The 21,762-nt window shown below is 40.0% G+C and overlaps 2 protein-coding genes across 7 annotated transcripts in view; one reads left to right on the top strand and one right to left on the bottom strand.

Moving 5' to 3' along the window:
* The window catches only part of TDP1 (tyrosyl-DNA phosphodiesterase 1), a 90,821-nt gene that overhangs the window by 47,762 nt on the left and 21,297 nt on the right, over positions 1 to 21,762 (bottom strand). For all 6 annotated transcript variants that reach the window (XM_055361200.2, XM_019009500.4, XM_055361201.2 and 3 more), the window contains 7 exons: positions 17,617 to 17,709; positions 12,660 to 12,827; positions 12,131 to 12,209; positions 8,254 to 8,439; positions 7,579 to 7,627; positions 5,363 to 5,429; positions 3,844 to 3,951 (listed from right to left, as the gene is read on the bottom strand). In XM_055361200.2, coding sequence (XP_055217175.2) covers positions 3,844 to 3,951; positions 5,363 to 5,429; positions 7,579 to 7,627; positions 8,254 to 8,439; positions 12,131 to 12,209; positions 12,660 to 12,827; positions 17,617 to 17,709 — 750 coding nt within the window. The remainder of the gene's footprint in view (positions 1 to 3,843; positions 3,952 to 5,362; positions 5,430 to 7,578; positions 7,628 to 8,253; positions 8,440 to 12,130; positions 12,210 to 12,659; positions 12,828 to 17,616; positions 17,710 to 21,762) is intronic.
* Positions 12,928 to 13,817, top strand: LOC101145399 (small ribosomal subunit protein eS1-like). The gene has a single exon (XM_055361204.2). It carries the CDS (start codon positions 12,952 to 12,954, stop codon positions 13,744 to 13,746), a length of 795 nt encoding a protein of 264 aa, XP_055217179.2. The 5' UTR covers positions 12,928 to 12,951; the 3' UTR covers positions 13,747 to 13,817.

The following is a 21,762-nucleotide window of genomic DNA, read 5'->3' as shown; positions in this document are numbered from 1 at the left end:
TGCTTTCATGGTTACCACTTCAATCCTAGGCTTCATCAGCCTCCACATGTCAGGCACCTGGCCAGTCACCAGGGTATGCTGAACAAGACAGGCACGGACTTGGCCTCACAGAGTCTAGAGGGGAAGCCAGATAATTACACAAGCAACCACAGTGAATAGGGAAAGAACGCTGACAATGCAGGAATCTAGGGCATTATGGAAGCCACCAGGCTCCAGAAGTGATGTTTTGGCTAAAAACCCACCTATGTAGAATAGTCAAAAAGCATTACAAGTGCAATTAACTAATATGTATACAATGAATTCTTTGGTAAATCTCTTTCATGCAAATGTAAATTCTGTGAGAACCTCATCTTAATTACTCTATTCTTGCCACAGCGGGCAATACATATTTGCTGAGTAATGGGTAGAACTGCCTCAACTCTGCCGCCTTATTCCTCATTGAGTGGAGGGAGGGGATAACGCCACCTCACAGCTCTTGTGGGGACTGAAAGACACTACTATGTAGGTAAAGCACCAGAAGTGTCTGCCACATGGTGGCTACTTAATGCAGGTCAATTCTCTCCCCTGCCCCTTTCTTCTTACTCCCACAGGTCACCATAGTTGGCACCTTAAACCTTCACAGTTGCTGTGCAGTTGAGAAGTCTGAGGCTCAGAGAGGTTAAGAAACTTGTCCAAGGCAAGACTTGTTCAATAGTAGACATGACCATCTCATCTAGTACTGTCTGACAATGTTAAAGCTCATGCTTGAGAGACAAAATAGTGAGGTAGGAGCTGTGAGCTCCACTGGTGGCACACGGATCTAAGGATCTGGACAGGGAGGGACCAGCAGAGGCTGAAAGAGGCTCCAGGCGGAGATGGGACCTGAACACGACTCTTAAAAGATGAACAGCAACTGAAGAAAGAGAGAAAAGGGATGAAAGGATCAGGAGAAGAAACTACATGGGCTGTTGGCTGGATGACTTCAGGGGCAAAGGAGGCTAGCCTGGCTTCTTCTCAAGGCTCCTCTTGGGGATTAATGGGTAAGAATGGTGAAAATGGTGTGGCTGGGGCATGACTTCCAAACTGAGGAATCTGTACTTTAGCCTACAGGACGTGGGGAATTCTGAACATGGAACAATGAGGAAACTCTATGTTTCAGAAAGGTGAAGGGGCATGGGCAACCAGGATGAGTGGCTTATGAAGAACATCCACGTGATGACACAACAGATAGGAAACCCTTTCAGAAGTCCAGGTGATAAGTTTCTGACCTGGTAATTGCAAGGACTGGAAAAGGAAACTTTTGAAACATTTCAAAGATAAATAGGCTTTGACAGCTATTTCCAAAGCATCCATGTGCCCACCTCAAGCACAGAATTGGTCTCTTCCTATTGTAATTATTTCTGTGTCTGGCTCCTCACATCAGAGACTGTGAGCATCTAAAAGACACTATCTAAATCTTCTGTTTTATCCTGAGTGCCTGGCATCCACAGGAGGACCTCAGCAAATGTTTGCCAAACATTTGAAGGAATAGTGAAAGAGGACATTCAGGCTTTAAGCTTGGTAATAAGAGACAGGTGCCACAAGGGCAAAGAAGAATGCTGGGAAAAGAAATCTCCATCTACATGAGTTCGGTTTGGGAACATTCTTTCTGACAGGTTCAGAAAAAATGACAGACAAAACAAAATGTCCAAACCTAATCAAGGGAGCTCCTTACTGGTAGATGCCACTTATATTTGGAAACTATACTTTCCTTTATTATGGAAGGGCTGAGAGAGTGGGTTCTATGTATCTAAGTTGTTATTTATGTTTCTTAGAAATCCTTTAATCATATTGGAATGCTCAATGTCCTTTTCCTCTTTTATACAACAATCAAAGTAAAGCCTGACACAATTTCTTTGGAATTAACTAGTCTTTGTAGAAAACAGGCACACTAAAACTCTATGTTGATTAAGAGGGGCATCAGACAGTAGAGGAGAGGTGTGCTCGTATCTGGGTTCCATCACTTATTGCTGCATGATAGTAGGCAGCTTATTAATCACTCTGTGCCTCCTGGTCCTCATGCAGCTGTTGTGAGAATTAAATAAGTAAATACACATGATTGCTCACCCAGAAAAGTCTGGCATATTGAAATTGCTGAATGAATGCTGTTGCTATTCATCTTTAAACATTTAGGCAAGTAGATACAGCTTTCAGTCCAGTTATTACAGAATAAAACTAGAAGCCACAAATCCATAATGACAAATTTCAAATTCTTACAATAAACTTCAAATAACTATAATTTGCTTAATTTAGTAACAGCCATTCGACATTAAAGCAGATATTCACAGTACAAAACTGACAAATATTAAATGAGTAAACTGACAGTGGATGTTTTTTGACTTAACTTTAGAAAATACATGCCAAAGGTATCTGAACCTGTGTTTCCTTTTACATAGCCTCATGGAATCACTCAGATTTTCCCTGAAAACCCTGTGTATTTTCCCACCTCCATGGCCTTTGTCCTCACTAGTTCCTTCTAATCCGTCTGGGTTTTCTCTCAGGCTTACTTCTAGGCCTACTTACAATAGCACCTCTTTACTTAGTTTAGCTGATCTCTCATTTGATCCTGCCTCTGCCCCAGCAAGGCAATACATTTCTAACAGTGCTTCCACTATGGTCCTCACACAGGTAAACAACTAGGATACAACATCACATGCATGGCAGGGCTCGTGCTTCCTGGCTCTTTGTGTTCCCACAGTCAAGCACACACTGCCATTGAACTGAACTACAAAAACTTTGCCTTTAGAAAAAGATTACTCACAGGGTTACTTTAATCTCCACTTCCCTTAATGCCCTTGAAACAGAATCAATAATACGTAATTTCTGTGAAGTACATCACCTTTTTATTACACTTTGAGGGAAAACAACACCCAAACAGACATTAAATTAAACTTTTCCAATAAAGTAGAAAGAGACTCAAGATTGCAACATCAAGTCTTACTAAATCTCCAAGCTGCTGGTTTGCCCTATGGATTTTGGACTTGCCAGCCCCTACAATTGCATGAGCCAATTCCTTAAAATAAATCTTTCTCTCTCTCCAAGAAGATGTAAGTGGCTCTTTTGTTTAAAAGTTTGTTCATGAGTGCTGTTCCTCTCTTAAAGAAATAATTCTACTCTGTGATACTTTAATTAGTTGCTATTGACATTAATTATGTTACTGAATCATGAAGAGATGCCTAATCGCTGGGTTCAGCCTGGGAGTCAGGAACTGAAGTTCTAGTTTTCAAAGGGCATAGCAATTTATCTTCCTATAAAAATAGACACAAAAATGCCAACAGGTAGGTGGTTTCTTATAGGGTGATGAAAATATTCTAAATTTAGATTATGGCAATGGTTACATAATTCTGTGACTATCCTAAACCATTAAAACAGTAGAGACTTAATGGGCAGATTTTATGGTATGTGAATTACACCTTAAAGATGTTTTAGAAAAGGACACATAAGAGATTTGATTGCTTCAGGTTTCAATTACCTAAGGAGAAACTAATTAAGAAAAAAATATTAATTTTAACATTTCATTATTCTTCTGTACTTACCCCAAATGTCAATTTGCATAACCCCTATTGAGGTATTAAATAACAGAAGTAAATGTTAACTTTATGCAAATCTGATAAACATCTAGACTTATAAGCAAAAGTAGGTGATCATATACTTTACAAAGGGATTAGTCATGGGATGCCTTTAAATAAGGCTCATGTAACACAAACATACTGAAAACTAATGACAACTCACTAATCACTTTTTAGAAACCCATTCAACATTCAGAGCAAGAATTATGAACACATTAAAAAGATTTCTCCCATCAGGAATGTAAGGACTATTTACCTTGTGACAAGGAACCAAGCAATTTTACTGAAGTCTGGAGAAGGCCTCATATATGTCTTAATATGTGGCATGGCATTGCTGCGGCCAGAAGTCTCAGCTGACCATTTGCTAGTGACAGAAAAGACAAAAGTTACTAATTACAAAATAAAATTGATCATAATCCTAATATTAGTAAACTGCATGAAAACAAAGAGCCTATTATCTAAAAATCAACAGTGGCTACACGACTCTGTGACCTGTGATATTTTATGAAACTCCGTTCAAGTAACGCATGCCCATTTTAGAATTATAAACTTCCCACTTTTCACAAGAAGCACTGCAACCTTTCAGCATATAGCCTTTCCATTTTTGCCATGAACATACATACATGCATACATATTATTTCTGTTGTGCTTTTAACAGCATGTGTGTATATGTCTCCTGCCTGAACTGTGAGCTCCTTAAAGGGAAGAATCATGCTTCCACAGTGTGTTATGAGTAGAGGCTCAGCAAAAGCTTGTTGAATGAAACAAAATACAAAAAAGGCAAAATACAAACAGTATATGAAAAAATGAATGTTGAAAAGCGAGGGCAGAAATACTGAAAAGCGAGGGCAGAAATACTTTAGTCAAATGCTGACATTCACAAATCTGAGTTTGGTTTCTAAGTTTCCAATATTGCAGACTATGGTTCTATGGGAACCTATATCATGAAGCAACAATCTTTACTTATGAATATAAGAGGATGGTCCCTCCAGATTAACAGATGGTCTGTGAAAACAGAATCAGGTTTAGGTAGGTACCATCACTGTCTTCATTCAAGTGAATTTAATAATATAATATTGAAATGAGTTCAATTTAAAGAAAAGTCCTCTCTAAGGAAAAACCTCTCAAGAAAGCACTAAAGAAAAGCTCTAGGATTACACACTGACTTACAGTTGAAAGCTATAATTCAAAGTAATTCTGCTTTCATTTCTGGCTAACCAGCACAGCAAACACCTGTTGAGGCAAGCATGAAACAGACTGGCCTTGCATATGCAGGCTGTGCAACTGCTGTGGCTGGAGGAGGGTGAAGGACATTCCCTTCACTTGTCCACTCAGCATTTACTGAACTCTGACAACACGCCAGATACTGTCCTGTATCCTCAGGAAACGGCAGCATAGACTCTGCCCTCAACAAGCTTGCAGCTGCATGTGTGACGGTACAGACAGAATAATGATACTTTATATTTTGGAAAAATGAACTAAAATGCTGCTTATGTAAATTCTAAACTACCCAACATGATCTTCTATTTGTCTTTCTTGGCATGCCAATATTTAAATAGAAACCTTACAGCAATAAATTTTCCTCTTTGGTATTAAAAACCTATTCCAAAAAAAATTCAAAACCTTGTTTTAAATTATTTCTATCACTAACATATGTAGATGAAAGAATATAGCTATATTACATAAAGTTCCTTTTAAAAAAAAACAAACCAGTGACATAAATAACACTCTAATTCCTAAAGAAGCAATAGCAGCAGTCTAAACCAATTACTTACTGAAAATAGGAATGCAGCCAATTCTGTTTTTCAGCTGTCTGGATGCTATAGGGAAGAGAGCCCCCAGCTTTTAAAAGAAAAATAAAACAATAAAAATTATGAAACATAATTTGAGGATCCCTCATTAAGAGGAAAATCTACAATAAACAGCAAGAAGGTAACAGGAAAAAAAACTACTTCTATTACTTCATCTTATAGAATAGTTATTTGAAAGAAAATGTCTATAGTTGCATTAGATATGTTCTCTTAACGAGGTTTCCTTCCTTCAGTATTAACTTTATGCAAATCTTATAAACATCCAGACTTATAAACAAAAGTAAGTGATGATCATATACTTTACGAAGTATAGTCATGGGATGCCTTTAAATAAGGCTCATGTAACACAAACATACTGAAAACTAATGACAACTCGCTAATCACTTTTTAGAAACCCATTCAACATTCAGAGCAAGAATTATGAACACATTAAAAAGATTTCTCCCATCAGGAATGTAAGGACTATTTACAATTCTTCTCCTGTGTCGAGAATAAAAGTAAATTACCTCATTGAGGACGAGAACGCACCAAGTAAAGCAGAATAGAGCTTTTTCCTGAAAAGCTTCAACTGCAAATAACTAAAACCTCTCAGTTTTAAAGCCAGTTACAAAACAGCTTTGTTAAAAATACCACGTTGTTCCCCATTAAAAGTACACTTTGAAAACAAAAAATTATAATTGAATTACTTGGTGATGATAATTTAACATCTATAACTGCACAGATCTGAAGTGTTAGAATCCTGGCCCATCCTACCCTCCTTATGCAAATAAGACACAGCTGGACAGCCTCTGTTTTGCCCAAGACCGTGGGACTTGGGGAGGAAAATCTAGGACAAGATGTCAGTGCCTCTTCTACTTCACCTTTACACACTATTTCCAAACAGACTTTGTACTGGCTGAGCAGATTCTGACAAACAGAAAAGAATGGCTAAAAAACAAAACGTTCAGTAAACAGTTCAGTTTGAAAAAAAGAATTCTAAAAGCCTTATTCTTGCAAAGAGAATAAAGAAAGTTCCAAGTGGAAATACAATTAGAAGTCAATGCTTGCTCATTTTTAAAATGAAGAAAACTCCACAGTGGATTATCAGTGACTTTCCACACACATGCTGGAACTTCTCCACACTGATCTACACCCAAAGAGATCTATATCCAAACATCTCTGACATATCAAATAGGGCATGTCCTGTCTTCAACTTCAAATAACTAAAAACATTCAGTTTCAAAGCCAGTTATAAAACAACTTTGTTAAAAATACCATGTTGTTCCCCCATTAAAAGTACACTTTGAATGAATCTAGCCTATTAGAGGCACAAAAAGAGTACCAAAGAAAAACCACCACTGTATCCCTGGGTCTCGGTGAAGTAATTTTGGTTTTGCCATTAAAAAAAAAAAAAAAAAAGGGCAAATACACTCCAAACGCTAGTGAAATTTTTCTGGCAGATTTTTCTTATCGAGCCTGATAAGCAATAAATGGACTAAATTAGTTTAATTCAGTACATTCTGCTTTCAGCCATCAGCAAATGCCAATTAGACTTTGCTTTTTCCAGAGACAACCACTATGTGGGTTTTCGGTTAACATCTCCTGATTACACTAACTAGCGGGGCTGCTGAATTCCAAATAAAGGTTTAGTGCCTGGTATGAGTATAAGGGAAAGGGACAGCGTTGACAGATGCCTACAAAAAACCTTAGGCATTTGCAGATGACGCCCTTGACAGAATAGACATATCAACAAAGTTACATCAAAGGCAAAATTTTAAAAATTCCGGACCTTAAATGTTATCTATAGCAGGCATTTAAAAGGACCACATGGTACCTCAAACACAGGAAGGGAGGATATGCAGAGATGAGAGGAAGGTATGTTGGATAAGCTCTGAAAAGGCATTGAAGAGTAAGGGGAAGCTGATTTTATCTGGCTATCTTGTCTGGACAACCAACCTGCTGGTTACCTTACTGGTAAAAATGAAAACTATTGTGCAGAGGGTTTCTGTAAGGATTAATAACACACCCAAACTGAAGGGTATCATCTGCGGAATGCAGAGCTTCATATTGCCTATTTTCATGATCCTTATATAGTTAAGTGAAAACCATCTCCAAATTTCTAACCAATAGTAGTAAAACTTTACCAGGACATTCATGAAATATACATAAAACACAACCAAGACAGTCTCCCCAAGAATTACCAGGATATCCTTCTAAACTGGTCCGCACATTTTCCACAGAAGGATAGATCTAAAAATAAAAGGAAAACAATAAAACTCGGAATGTACCATGTTGAAGAAAAGGAATGATAGTCAGCTTTTAAGAAAATGAAAATCTGTTAAAAATACTTTTAAATTAGAAAATATGCTTTAAATTTTTAAAAATTCTCATCTTATGAAAAAAATGAACTAGTAATTAAACAACAGGAACCATATTTGATGTAAAATTATACTTCAATTGGAGTATTTTTTCCTTTGAAATTCAAGTTAACATTGAATGGAAAATTAATTATTAATTCACAGGTCTCTAAATAATTAAAATGCCCATAATTCTGCTGGCTATGCTACATCAAATATTTTCTACCTTGGTTCAACAACCTGAAAGAAAGGATAGAAAAATCACAGGCCAGTCTGTGTCTGCAATGGAGCTCCTGAACGAATCGGCAAGCTCTTAGCACTGGATATTAAGGCAAAGGCAACTTGATTGCAAATGACGATGCTAATGTACTGCTCTTTCCGCACCCTGCCCCCGCCACGCCAAAAAAAAAAAAAGAATCACAGAATAAAACATCTCTCCATTACAAAGAGGACCAATTTTCAATTCTTCTCCTGTGTAGAGAATAAAAGTAAATTACCTCAATGAGGTCGAGAACTCACCAAGTAAAGAGGAACAGAGATTTTTCCTGGAGTCTTGCTTTCCTTCCCCAGTGTCAGCATGCTCTCTTTAAACTCAGAACATAACCACTTTGATTCATCGGCTCCCAAGGAGCCAATGCTTGAAAACTGACCTACGACAGGCCAGGACTCTGCGTTAGGCATGGATGAGGCATGGTCTTTCAGAAGCTGGGAAAGAATAAAAGTGAATGTTAAAGTGACTCAAATAATCTTAACAGAAATGCTGCAATATTTGAAAACAGTTTTCTGCTCTTGGAAAGCCTAATTAACAAGAAAAGCTGAAAATACTAGTGATCAATTTCATACCCACACATACATACTTCTTCTTTGGGAAATTTTTTTTAAATACTAAAAACATATTTTTAATGGAGTAGATGGACAGAAGTTCTCCTTTCCAAAATTATTTGATTTGTACTAAAAGCAAAAACAGGTTTAAAAAGGCCCATTTCAGAAGAAATTTCAGATAAACCACCAACTTGTCATATGAAATTAGATTTTTTTTACTTGAAATCACAAGTGTTTAATGCAGCTTTGATACTATGAAATATGTATTTGGTCTTCATCCCTGTTTCCTGGCATGCAACTACTAAAATCCTTGGGATCTCCAATGTGATGTCTTTCTGTGTGTTAATGAGACTGATGGCTGGCAGACCCTAGGCAACTTCAGGATGGGGGCTGGTCACGATAAAGACCAAGGCATGATTAGAAGATTGGGACTTTTGGCACAACCCCCCAACCTCCAGGGATAGGAGGGGCTAAAGGTTGAGCTGATCAGCAATGGCCAGTGATGTAATCAACCATGCCTATGTAATGAAGCCTCCATTAAAAACCCAAAAGGACAGGGTTTAGGGAGCTTTCCGACGGCTGAACACCTGCAGGCTGCTGGACAGTGGTGGTGCACCCAGAGAGGGCATGAAAGCTCTGTGCCCCTTCCCCTATACCTTGCTCTATGCATCTCTTCATCTGTATCCTTTATAACAAAGCAGTAAATGTTAAGTGTTTCCCTGAGTTCAGCGAGCTGCTCTAGCAAATGAAGCCCAAAGAGAGGGTCATGGGAACCTCAACTTGAAGCTGGTCAGTCAGAAGTTCTGGAGGCCCAGACTTGCAACTGGTGTCTGAGGGAGAGGGGCAGTCTTGTGGGATGGAGCCCTCAATCTATGGGATCTGAGGCTACCCCCATATTTCTTTAAAAAAAAATGTATTTTTTCAATTATTTTTTCCCTACTTTTCCCCAACTCCTTCCCCACTTCCTACTTAGACCTTTAGAAATACAATATAACCTTTTACCTTTCCTTTACTAGACACTCCCTACAGGGCAAGTTCATCTATGTGCTTAGAAGCTCCAGAGCAGAACTTTCTCCTACCAGGGGACTGCCTTGAGGGACAGCAGTAAATTTACAACCCAAAGTATGCCCACTAAGAAACTCTCCCACCTGGAGAGTTTCAGCCATCTTTACAACCTAGTTCTGCCCAGGAAGAGACCAAATGGACTGCCTGGTAGAGAAGGCAGAAAGTAAGGAAGTATCCACCTGCTTGCTTCCTCCTCTGCGTGCCATTCATGCTAGGCCCCTTTTAAAAGAGTCCACTTTCTGCTCCAAGAGCAAAGCAGTATCCTTAAGACAGGAAGCCTGTACTTATTCCTCTAAGCCAGCTTTGGAATAAAAAATCACTTTTTTTATACCATCACTTTCTTTATATCATCACTTTCTTTAAAGTCACTTTCTTTATACATCTCCAGGAAGACAGCATAAGAATTGAAGTGAATTAGAGGACACCCAGCTGGTGTCCCCTGCTTAGTGTATGAGGAAAACCCCACACATATTTGGTCACAGTTTTCTGTGTTGACTGTTGTAGTGAGAGAGCAGAGGAAACAAAGTGAGTTTTTTGCTACCAACACTTAAACAATACCTAGAAGGATTACATATTTTGACTCCTATCATTTGAAAGAGGCTTAACATTCTTCATAGTTTAACACTTGAGCTCCAGGCAGCTGTGATGGTCTAAACATAAAAGAGAATATTTACATACACATACCAGCTAAAACACTGCAGAAGACTGATCTGCATTTCCTGCTTTGATAATTATGCAAAGCTGCAGAAACAATTAAGAAAACATTTGGAAACTGTATCCACTATGTACTGAATGCCTACCTAGAGGGCTGGAGAGAGCAGAAAAATAAACTGTAGCTCATCTGACTGACGTTTTGTTTAATTTAATATGTATTATTTTCCTTAACACAGCTTAGGCATTAATACTTACACATACACTTCCCAAAAAGCCCAAAGTTTCCATGTCCACCTTGGGTACAGCATGGTGTAGGAAACAGAGCTGAACCGACAACTTACAACACCCAGTTTCTACTGCAGTGCTCAGCCCCTGAAGGGCCACCCTATCCTGGACAAGCCTCTGGCTTAGATTTACACTTCAGTGGAAACAGGCACCTAATCACTGCCCGGCCTTCCTGGAAGAAAGCTGTGGTGCAACATGAGCAACTGTGTGTAAAAAGTGGTTTGAAAATTCTTAACATACAGTTGAACTTTCAGTATCAGATGGTGATCACACGTAATACGTGCTATTATCTAGCCTATCTAAACTATTAGACATTCGTCCACAAACAACTGTGTATGTGCACTGAAGACTTACTGTGTGCCCTGTACTATTTTACATTCATCATTTCATTTAATCCTCACAATCACGGGAGGAAGTACTATTATTATGTCCACTTTATAGATGACAACCGATGTATGTTAAGGAACAAGTCAAGGTCACATGGCTTGTAGATAACAAAGCAGGGTTTGAACCCAGCTATGGATATCTGCCTCCAAGACTGGCACAGGCCAATGTGCTGAACTTCCTCTCTAGGCCAAGACATAAAGATGTCTTCAAGATCTTGCCTGCTTTAAGCTGTGGTCTCATTTCATAAAAGGAGATTAAAATAAAAAGTTTCATTAACCAAGGGAAAATTCTTAGACTTTAAATAGTTTATGGAATAAGAGGTTAAGGCTTTTAAGAAAGCCACTTTAGGGAATTTATTTATTTTTTTGAGACGGAGTCTCGCTCTGTTGCCCAGGTTGGAGTGCAATGGTGTGGTCTCAGCTCACTGCAATCTCCGCCTCCCGGGTTCAAGCGATTCTCCTGCCTCAGCCTACCGAGTAGCTGGGATTACAGGTGCCTGCCATCATGCCCGGCTAATTTTTGTATTTTTAGTAGAGACAGGGTTTCACCATGTTGGCCAGGCTGGTCTTGAACTCCTAACCTTGTGATCCGCCTGTCTCAGCCTCCCAAAATGCTGGGATTACAGGCATGAGCCACCACACCTGGCCAGGGAATTTATTAAGGTCAGTAAACCACCTAAAAAGAGATGAAAAAAACTTTAATCTTCAACTTATTTTATGACCTTTCTTCGTGCATTTTCATATCAGCAGCAAGTATTATTTTTGAATTTGTTTTCTTAAGGGCACTGGTTTAATAATCAAAATATATTATAGCTCAGTTGTAGTCTTTACTCAACATTTTCTGTTTGTTGAATTTATATCTTAAAACTTGATATGCTGAACAATCAAAAGCTATAATCAAAGCTACAATATGTGTATGAATAGGAAGCCTCTATCTTTATTACAATATAAAAACTAGAAAAGGTCTATATATTTATGCCATTAACAGCCTACAGCTATAAAAGAGGCAAAACACATTAAAAAGCAGTAATTACTAAGAATTATAATTATCAATTTATCAAGTATCTATTTGCCCAGAATTGTGCAGAAATATTGTGAAGCTGCATCAAAATATATAATTATTTTAAAAGAGAGAATATACATTAAATTTTTAAAAAATGTTAAAATAGTAAAAGTTCTGTTACCTTCTTAAGTCTAAAATGTCCCCAATTATCTTTTTGACTTCCTTGAAAGCGTCCTGGGGTTGAACCAATAAGATAAACACTAAAAAGACATAAAAACACAAGTTATAAAAATATAGTGATGTGCTTTGGGCACCAAAAAAAAATGACAAAATACACATGAAAACTAATATAATCAAGAAATGATCTAAGAGCCAATCCATTTTCTTGAATTGACTCTCAAATTCATTTTCAAGCAAATCAACTAATGATGGAACGCCTACAAGATGTAAAGTACCAGACAAAGAACCCAATAATTGTGAGAGTAACCCAGTGGGAGGCTAAGGTAAACATGAGGATTCACTGGCTGTCACTTTAATGCCTGAGAACCACAAGATACAGATGTGATAGAATCTGCTCATCCCCTCATCACGTCCTGAAGCTTGGCTAGATTTCACCCCACCTCTTTCCAGGCCCCTGCATGCCAGACCTCATGAGGCTCCCAAGGTATAAGCCTATCATAAGCACCCCAAATTGATAAGCTGACACATACTTCGTTTCAGAGAGATCGTGCTTGTGAATGACATCTATCCACTCCTTGAGAGAAGGGGCATTATAAGCCATCAAGTAACTGATGAGATCAGCTTTAAAATGTGTTGGAGACTCTCCAGATTTGTGGGTTCCATCAGCAATTCGTGGGTATAAGGGGCTCAACCATATTCTGGAATTAAAAAAATAACCTTTAACAGTCAGGCACACAACTGATCATAATGATCTCTGTATCGATTATGCCTTCATCCTAAGAAAGAGGTGAATTCTCCCTTTTTGGCTCTCTGACCAGCACCATGGCGGTTGGTAAGAACAAGCGCCTTATGAAAGGCGGCAAAAAGGGAGCCAAGAAGAAAGTGGTTGATCCATTTTCTAAGAAAGATTGGTATGATGTGAAAGCACCTGCTATGTTCAATATAAGAAATATTGGAAAGACACTCGTCACCAGGACCCAAGGAACCAAAATTGCATCTGATGGTCTCAAGGGTCGTGTGTTTGAAGTGAGTCTTGCTGATTTGCAGAATGATGAAGTTGCATTTAGAAAATTCAAGCTGATTACTGAAGATGTTCAGGGTAAAAACTGCCTGACTAACTTCCATGGCATGGATCTTACCCGTGACAAAATGTGTTCCATGGTCAAAAAATGGCAGACAATGATTGAAGCTCACGTTGATGTCAAGACTACCGATGGTTACTTGCTTCATCTGTTCTGTGTTGGTTTTACTAAAAAACGCAACAATCAGATACGGAAGACCTCTTATGCTCAGCACCAACAGGTCCGCCAAATCCGGAAGAAGATGATGGAAATCATGACCCGAGAGGTGCAGACAAATGACTTGAAAGAAGTGGTCAATAAATTGATTCCAGACAGCATTGGAAAAGACATAGAAAAGGCTTGCCAATCTATTTATCCTCTCCATGATGTCTTCGTTAGAAAAGTAAAAATGCTGAAGAAGCCCAAGTTTGAATTGGGAAAGCTCATGGAGCTTCATGGTGAAGGCAGTAGTTCTGGAAAAGCCACTGGGGACGAGACAGGTGCTAAAGTTGAACGAGCTGATGGATATGAACCACCAGTCCAAGAATCTGTTTAAAGTTCAGACTTCAAATAGTGGCAAATAAAAAGTGCTATTTGTGAAAAAAAAAAAAAAAAAAAAAAAAGAAAGAGGTGAATTCTCGGTATCTCCACATGGTAAGTAATCTTAGGAAACATGAAACATAAATCTGAGCACACCACTCCAATGGTTTCCCATCACATTCAGAATTATTCCTGAATGTCTTGCCATGAATTTAAGATTCAGTAAGACCTGGGCTCTGCCCACCTCTTCCAACCCACATCCCTCCATGCTCCCTCTCACTTGCCAAACCTTCCTTATTCCTCCTCTTACCTCTGCACCTATATATTGCTTTCTAAGACTTGATGACAAGAGTTAAGAATTCTACTCTTAATGGTTAAAGCAAATCCATGCTACTAGTGGTAATCCCAGCAAGAATTTGCCCTTGTCTGCATCAATGCGGCTCTTCAGCCAAATGTGAAATAAGAATTGTGTTATCTATACCAAAAGTGCTTGTGAAAAATCTATTTTCAATTAACAAACCCATTTTCACAATGTAGGTCCTATAGCAGCATATTTTTATGTCTTATACTTTCTGGTGCCTGGATTAAGTATATATCACATTCAGTGACATTACAATAACCTCAAACTTTCAACACTTAATTCACTGAAGAAGCATTACAGACATCTTTCATTTCATTAATTCTTTTTCCCTAGAGGAAAAAAATGCTCTTTGCCAAAACTTCTACATTATATCCATAAATAGAAAACAATCATATCTAATCCCAATCCTTCTATAAACTGCTCCACAGTAGATTACTAAAATGGCTCCAAACCTCTTGTGCTTCAGTTTCTTCAAATGCAAAAAAGTGGGGTTAACAAGGCTGCCTCACTGGGCTGTTGCAAAGCAATGACTTACAGGAGCAGTCAAAAGTATCAGGTGTTACTTTTTTCCCCTTCTGTGGCTACTCTCCTTTTCCCCACCCTGGGTTCTATCTATTAAGCTGAAAGAGAAACTGCCCAATTTCTCTTTCACCTGGCAGCCCCTGAAGGAGACTGGCAAGATGCAGGCCACCAGGGCAGAAGGCATCCAGAACTGCAAGGACTCTCGGCCGTATATCTTCTCAACTCTGCAAGTTTCTAGCAAGGGGCATTTCATACCCCTGCTTCCCACCCTGGGGAGACACTTAGCACAGGAGGTAGCATGGTGTGATGAGGGCCGGAGCCCATGTTCTGGACCCAGATCGACTAGCTGACTATACCATTTTGGGTAAGCTCTGCGATCTCTCTGGGCCTTTGCCTCCGTGTGTAAAATGACCAGGTTGGGCTGGATAGACGTGGAGGACTTCCCTTTGCAATAGCACCTCAAAGTTCCCAGGCTGAGTGAGGCTCCTCCTGGATCAGAGATTCACTCACAGGTGAGTTCTGGATGAGAAACAAGACAAATGACTTTCTAAACTAAGATGCTGAGATATGAGGCATTTTTAACACATCACAAAATGAGAAAATTATTATAATGAGCCAAATAATTTTATTTTTTACTGTGAGCTTTGGATGCAACTCTTGTTCTAATTTTAAAAGTGAGAAATCAACAGGTGGACCATGAGGCAGCTGAAGGGGATTAGCAGAACCACAGTAGACCAATTATGAAGTGAGATTGTATACAAAAACTGCTTTCGAAAGTTTTAAAATTACCAAAAACCACATGAAATGCAAAACATTAGAGAGTAGAATATAGACCAAGCATGAAGTAATAGGATCCCACACCAGGATGGCTGCCAGAGGAAGATTTCATAGTCTTGGTACTTTCTGAGTTTTGAACCGTTCCTACCTAGTCAATAAGTTTTCTAAAATTTTAAATTAAAAAATACTTTTTTTAAATAAAAGAAACACCCAAGCCCTTATCCCTGCCTCTTCCCTCCTAGCAACCACCCCAGAGAATCCCAAGACAGTACTACTGCCCGTAAGCTAAGCTTCCAACTTCAGAACGAGCTGGAGGCCCAGGGTGGGATTCTTGGAACCACGTGAGGCTGAGAGCTAACCTGAGAAATCCCTTTAGTAACATTGTTTCATGAGAACAAGCTACATTAATCTCATTGCCTTTTGATAGGGCCACATGAATCCCCAAACCCAATCTGGCAGCTCAGGAGAACTGGCTAAGAAGCTCTTGGGGTACCAAAGGCATAGTTAACCATAAATTCAGTAGATCAAGAAAGTGCTACAGCTGAGACTTAAGAGACAGAGCAGCTATCCCCTCAACCCTGGACCAGTCAGAGCCACACTTCACTTTGAAAAGCATATTTTCAGTGGGATACTGAAAAATTATAACATGTTTATAGAAAAACGACCAGGAATTACCACATGCTATGGTGGGGCAAGGGAGTGGGGAGGGAACAAGAGATGTAAGGCTCAGAAACAAGACTCCCTTTCAAACTCTGAAGGACTGCTTTAAGGGAGGGAGATTACATTTGTCCTGTGCAGCGCACTCAGGTTGAAGCAAGACCTGTTGAAGGAAGCTGGAAAGCTATTTCAGCTCAAACTAAGATGTAACTTGGGGCCGGGCACGGTGGTTCATGCCTGTAATCTCAGCACTTTGGGAGGCTGAGGCAGGCGGATCACTTGAGCCCAGAAGTTCGAGATCAGCCTTGGCAACTAGGCAAAACCTTGTCTCTACAAAAAATAAAGAAAGTTAGCTAAGTGTGGTGGTATGTGCCTGCAGTCCCAGTTACCCAGAAGGCTGAGGTGGGAGGATCACCTGAGCCCAGGAGGTTGAGGTTAAAGCGAGCCGTGATCGCATCACAGCATTGTAACCTGGGTGACAGAGCGAGACCGTCTCAAAAAAACAAACAAAAAAAGATGTAACCTGGGCTCAGCAGAGCTTAGCTGAAAGTAATACACTCCAAATTAGGAGTTCTAGCCCAAGCTAGGCAATGATATGGGGCAGGGTGAGGCAGAGGAGGATGACAGAGAAAACGTGAACCTGGAAATGGTGCTAGACAAACGTCCGAGTTTCTCCCAACACAGAAGGCTGTTTGTTAACCAGCTCTTCTCTAGGACAGGCAGAGATGTGCAAAATGGCTTAAACAAAAGAAAATTAAAGTTAGTCATAATCAAGAACAATAGCTGAACTTGTTGAGCAAATCCCTAAAAATCCCTTTTAAAAAGCAAACCCCTCTTGAAAAGGGGATCAAAACCTGGATCTAGCATACGTGCACCAAGTACAGAGGGTTAGTAGTTTAAAAAGTTCATAAAAGCTTTCGTATTCAATTCTTCTCTTGGAGATTCACAACTTTATTAACACACTAAAGGCTCTAAAAAGACACCAGCTTAAATTTGTTTCAAAGAAAATACACCAACTGGGGGAGTGGGGAAATATTTAGCACACTATTAACATGACCAGGCCCTACCCCAACTTTTCCTTTGATTCCTGTTTGGGAAGTGGTAAGCTAAAATACAGGTGGATACATGAGTAAGGAGAAATCACAAAAGCTATCTGGTAAATCCTACTGGGAAAACAACAGGTTCAGATCTTTCATTCTGTAACCCCTTTTCTGCCTAAGATCTCTGCATGTGCTGTGCCCTCTACTTAGCTGTAGAGTGTATATGATGCCACTTCTCTAAAAACTAGGAAGAGACTACTGTGTGTAAACAGTAATGTATGTTTACATGTACAGCAGAGGTAGCTGTGGATGATGATGCTCCTGTTAACACTGGTTACCCCAAGAAGGTAGAATGGGGCAGGTAGTAAAAGAATACAGTAACTTTTTCTGCATACAACTCTTTTTCTAGGCCATGTGTGTTATTTTTACAACTTAAAAAAAAAAATAGAAAAAAGAATAAAGTGAATGTTCTGGCTTTTGACCTTTATCAGCACACACACTGCCAGGAAGTGAGCAGGCCCCTACGAACCCTTGAGTTTTCTGGTGCCAGTCAGCATGGATGAGGTTGGAGGTGTGTATGACAACCCGGAGGCCTTCTTCATAGAGCAGCAGCATCATTTTCCTTTAAAAACAGCAAAAGATCAAAAAGCATTAATAGTACTTTCAAAATATGTAATACCTTTCCAATGCAAATGTAATACATAGCTAAAGGAATTTTTTTAAACTCTCATATTACCCAAACTTAACATTTATAATCTTCCCTTCTATACATTACCATGATGAAAGTCTGCCTAAGTGATAGGATGAAAACCTTTCAAAAAGGTTGAGTATTTGGTGGTAAAAGAACTTTCAACCCCAGTGCCAGTCCTGGCACTTCACATCCCTCCAGCCTGGCCCCTTATTATCTATTCAGCATCACCTGTTACTACTAGGGACCATTGGAACCTTCTGGTCTGGTGTTTGAGATTCAAAGTATGGTCAACAACCTCTTGCTGCATCATGGCTGGCATTTTTTAAACAACTAAAATAGCATAAATTGGTATACTGTATATATTTAATTACTGGTTCATGAAATTTTGTTTTGGCACAAAGGTATGTTAGTGCACAATACACTGAAATCTAAAGTGTATTTCTTATTATGAGTTGAAATTTTAAGAAGTTTAAAAGATGCTTCATTACCATTAGTGGTTTTTTGTATCCATAGATGCCACACTTGTCAAAAGTGTGTTATCTGGGCTTGGGGTAAATCTTGCCTATTCTTCATCAACCCAAATCAGACCTAGTGGGGTCCACTCTTTTTCCATGTGACCTCCCCAGGCCTCTAGTCGAACACATTTCTCTTATTTTAATTGCAGTGAGAGAGAGGGAATAGGATATAGATAAAAGCTTTCCATTTGAAATCTGAAGACCTGAGCTCCAGACTTTGTCATTTAGAAGCCCTTTGACCCTAGGTAAGCCATTCAATGTCCCCGAGCCTCAGTTTTCCACTTGTATCTCTAAGGATCAACCCCACTTCAGGACTATTGTGAATGAAATGCAAAAATACATTTTGCTGCCAGGCACATGGCTCATGTGCCTGTAATCCCAGCACTTTGGGAGGTTGAGGTTGGCAGATCACCTGAGGTTAGGAGTTTGAGACCAGGCTTGCCAACATGGTGAAACCCCATCTCTACTAAAAATATAAAAATTAGCTAGGTGTGGTGGTGGGCACCTGTAATCACAGCTAGTAAGCAGGCTGAGGCAGGTGAATCACTAGAACCCGGGAGGCGGAGGTTGCAGTGAGCCGAGACTGCACCACTGCACTCCAGCCTGGGCGACAGAGTGAAACTCTGTCTCAGAAAAAAAAAAAATTGTTAAATGTGAAACACTCTCACCTGTACATTCCTATTACTCCTTTGGTACATAGCTTTATTTTCTCATCTAATAATGGATGATTTTTATCTCTCTGTTGTTTTCAATAATAGGATTATTTCAATATTTCAGGAATCTAAGTTCTCTCTCTCCAACTAAAGTGTCACTTCTCCCGGCTGTAACTCTGTCTTATTTTATCATTTCTATTGAGGCCAAAATGCTACTTAATACTTACTGATGAAACTCAATTCACACAGAGCAAAGAAAAGTGAACCACTGGCTCTCTCCAAATAAACAACATGAACATTACCTGGGCAGGATGAAATTATCATAAAAAGATAAGAAAAAGGATACGAGAACAGACAAGAGAATGAGATATTAGCTCTTGCCAAAACGAGAAATTAACCCAAGCTGGCAAACGGTAAATTAATGCAAAGCTGGAGAAATGACAGCTGCTGTGCCATCTTCTTTCCATTTGTGAAATGTGCTCCCTGAAATCTGGGCAAATTTACATACACAGTTGCCAAATCAGCAGCTGATTGTAATTAAGAATAAGTCAGTTATGGATTCATGATAGAAGGTTTACAAATATTTCCATTAGTCAAGACATCGATTATCAGGCAAATCACACACTAATGTCAATGAATGCTATCAAATAGAATTATGAACTTGAGAGTAGCCATATTCATCTTTTCATAGACAAAATGGTAGTGTTAATAAGGTCACAGTTAAAAATGGATAGAAAAGGGTGAGGAATGAGATCTCCCTTGAAGAATGCTGACCTGCCATACTGTCTGCTAAGCTGTGGGGCAGCAAAAGGGACCCAACCCAAATGCGCAGCTATTCCTGCAAAGGGGGAAGAGAACTAACATGTGGCAAGCACCTCTCTACCAGGTGCCATCCTAGAAGCTCTGTCGTATGTTACCACACCAAGTCTTCACAGCAATACAGAAGAGGAGTTATTCTCATTCTACAATTGTGGAATCTACAGCTGGACATTTAACAGGGATTATCCAAGGTCACAAAGTGGGCCAGTGGAAGAGCTTGCTGGGATCACAAATGCCAGATGCCAGGGCACTCCTTTCACCACACATGGCTTCACAGGGCTGGTGGCAGCAACGGTGAACACTTTATCCTACTGGTACAGGGGTAGGCGAGGTCGGGGGAGACATGGCCTTGGTGGGAAAGAGGACTAAATGATGCGTGGTGGGGGCCTGGCTATAGATCTTAGTGGAAAGAGGCATGCCTCGCCCATCCTGTGGTTTGCTACTGGCTACCACCTGGATCTGGATATTTGACATTCAGCTGCTTTGGCTTTCTCTTTCCCCTCTATCGATTCTTGGAGCCATAAGAATTAACTCTGCTCCCAGCTCTAGAGGAAACCAAAGAGCTTTCCCATTCTAAAACACTGTGAGACAGACCACGGGATTGCATGGCATCTAACCGAAACTGGACAGAGCAGGGCTTGTGTGCCAAAGTGCATGCAGTCTCAAAGATTGCCTCGTTCACTGTTTCTAGCTCTACCCTGTGAGGTGGGGAAGGCAGTTTACCCTCCATCACTATGATCTGGAAGGTGATTCTCCTTTTCTAATTCACATGTTTGTCTTGCTTCTCTCACCAAAGAAAAAGCTGTAAGAATAAAAACTCTATATCTTCTTGAGCTGTGTCAAGAACATAAGAAGTATTTAATTCTTAAAACATTTTAAAAATAGGCTAGGCGCGGTGGCTCATGCCTGTAATCCCGGCACTTTGGGAGGCCGAGGCGGGTGGATCACCTGAGGTCAGGAGTTCGAGACCAGCCTGGCCAACATGGTGAAACCCCATCTCTACTAAAAATACAAAAATTAGCTGGAAGTGGTGGCACACGCCTGTAGTCCCAGCAACTCAGGAGGCTGAGGCAGGAGAATTGCTTGAACCTGGGAGGCGGAGGTTGTAATGAGCTGAGATTGCACCATTGTACTCCAGCCTGGGCAACAGAGCGAGACTGTCTCAACAAAAAAAAAATTTTTTTTTAAATAAGCAACTAAAAGTAATTTCAAGACACGAGCTCAATCTTCTACAAGATAATGTCATTTCAACAAAATGTAAACTACAGATACTTAATTGGGAAAAGTTCAATTGTAATTACTTTCCTAGGCATTTTCTTTTGTTTTCGAGACAGGGTCTCACTCTGTCACCCAGACTGGAGTGCAGTTGCATGATCCGGGCTCGCCACAACCTCCGCCTTGCAGGCTCAAGGGATTCTCCTGCCTCAGCCTCCCATGTAGCTGGGATTATAGGCATGTCCCACTACTGCCCAGCTAATTTTTATATTTTTAGTAGAGATGGGGTTTCACCATGTTGGCCAGATTGGTCTCGAACTCCTGATCTCAAATAATCCACCCACCCTGGCCTCCCAAAGTGCTGGGATTACAGGCATGAGCCACAGTGCCCAGCCTCCTAAGCATTTTAAACTCTGAATTAAGAGCTCTTGGCCAGGCATGGTAGCTCACACCTGTAATCCCAATACTTGGGGAGGCAGAGGAGGGTGGATCACCTGAGGTCAGGAATTTGAGAGCAGCCTGGCAAACATGGTGAAACCCCGTCTCTAATAAAAATATAAAAGTTATCCAGGTGTGGTGGCACTGGCCTGTAACCCCAGCTACTTGGGAGGCTGAGGCAGGAGAATCGTTTGAACCCAGGAGATGGAGGTTGCAGTGAGCCAAGATTGTGCCACTGCACTCCAGGCTGGGCAACAGAGCGAGACTCTGTCTCAAAAAAAAAAAAAAAGAGCTCTGTTGAGTTTAACCTGCAAAGTATGTGTCTAGGGGCGAGGGGGTAGTGG

This window comes from Gorilla gorilla, chromosome 15 (genome assembly GCF_029281585.2).
Source record: "Gorilla gorilla gorilla isolate KB3781 chromosome 15, NHGRI_mGorGor1-v2.1_pri, whole genome shotgun sequence".
Taxonomy (NCBI): domain Eukaryota; kingdom Metazoa; phylum Chordata; class Mammalia; order Primates; family Hominidae; genus Gorilla; species Gorilla gorilla.
This window is presented reverse-complemented; position numbering and strand designations above follow the sequence as displayed.

Excerpts from the sequence above, each read along its gene's own strand:
- LOC101145399 (XM_055361204.2), top strand. The coding sequence starts at position 12,952 with ATGGCGGTTGGTAAGAACAAGCGCCTTATGAAAGGCGGCAAAAAGGGA.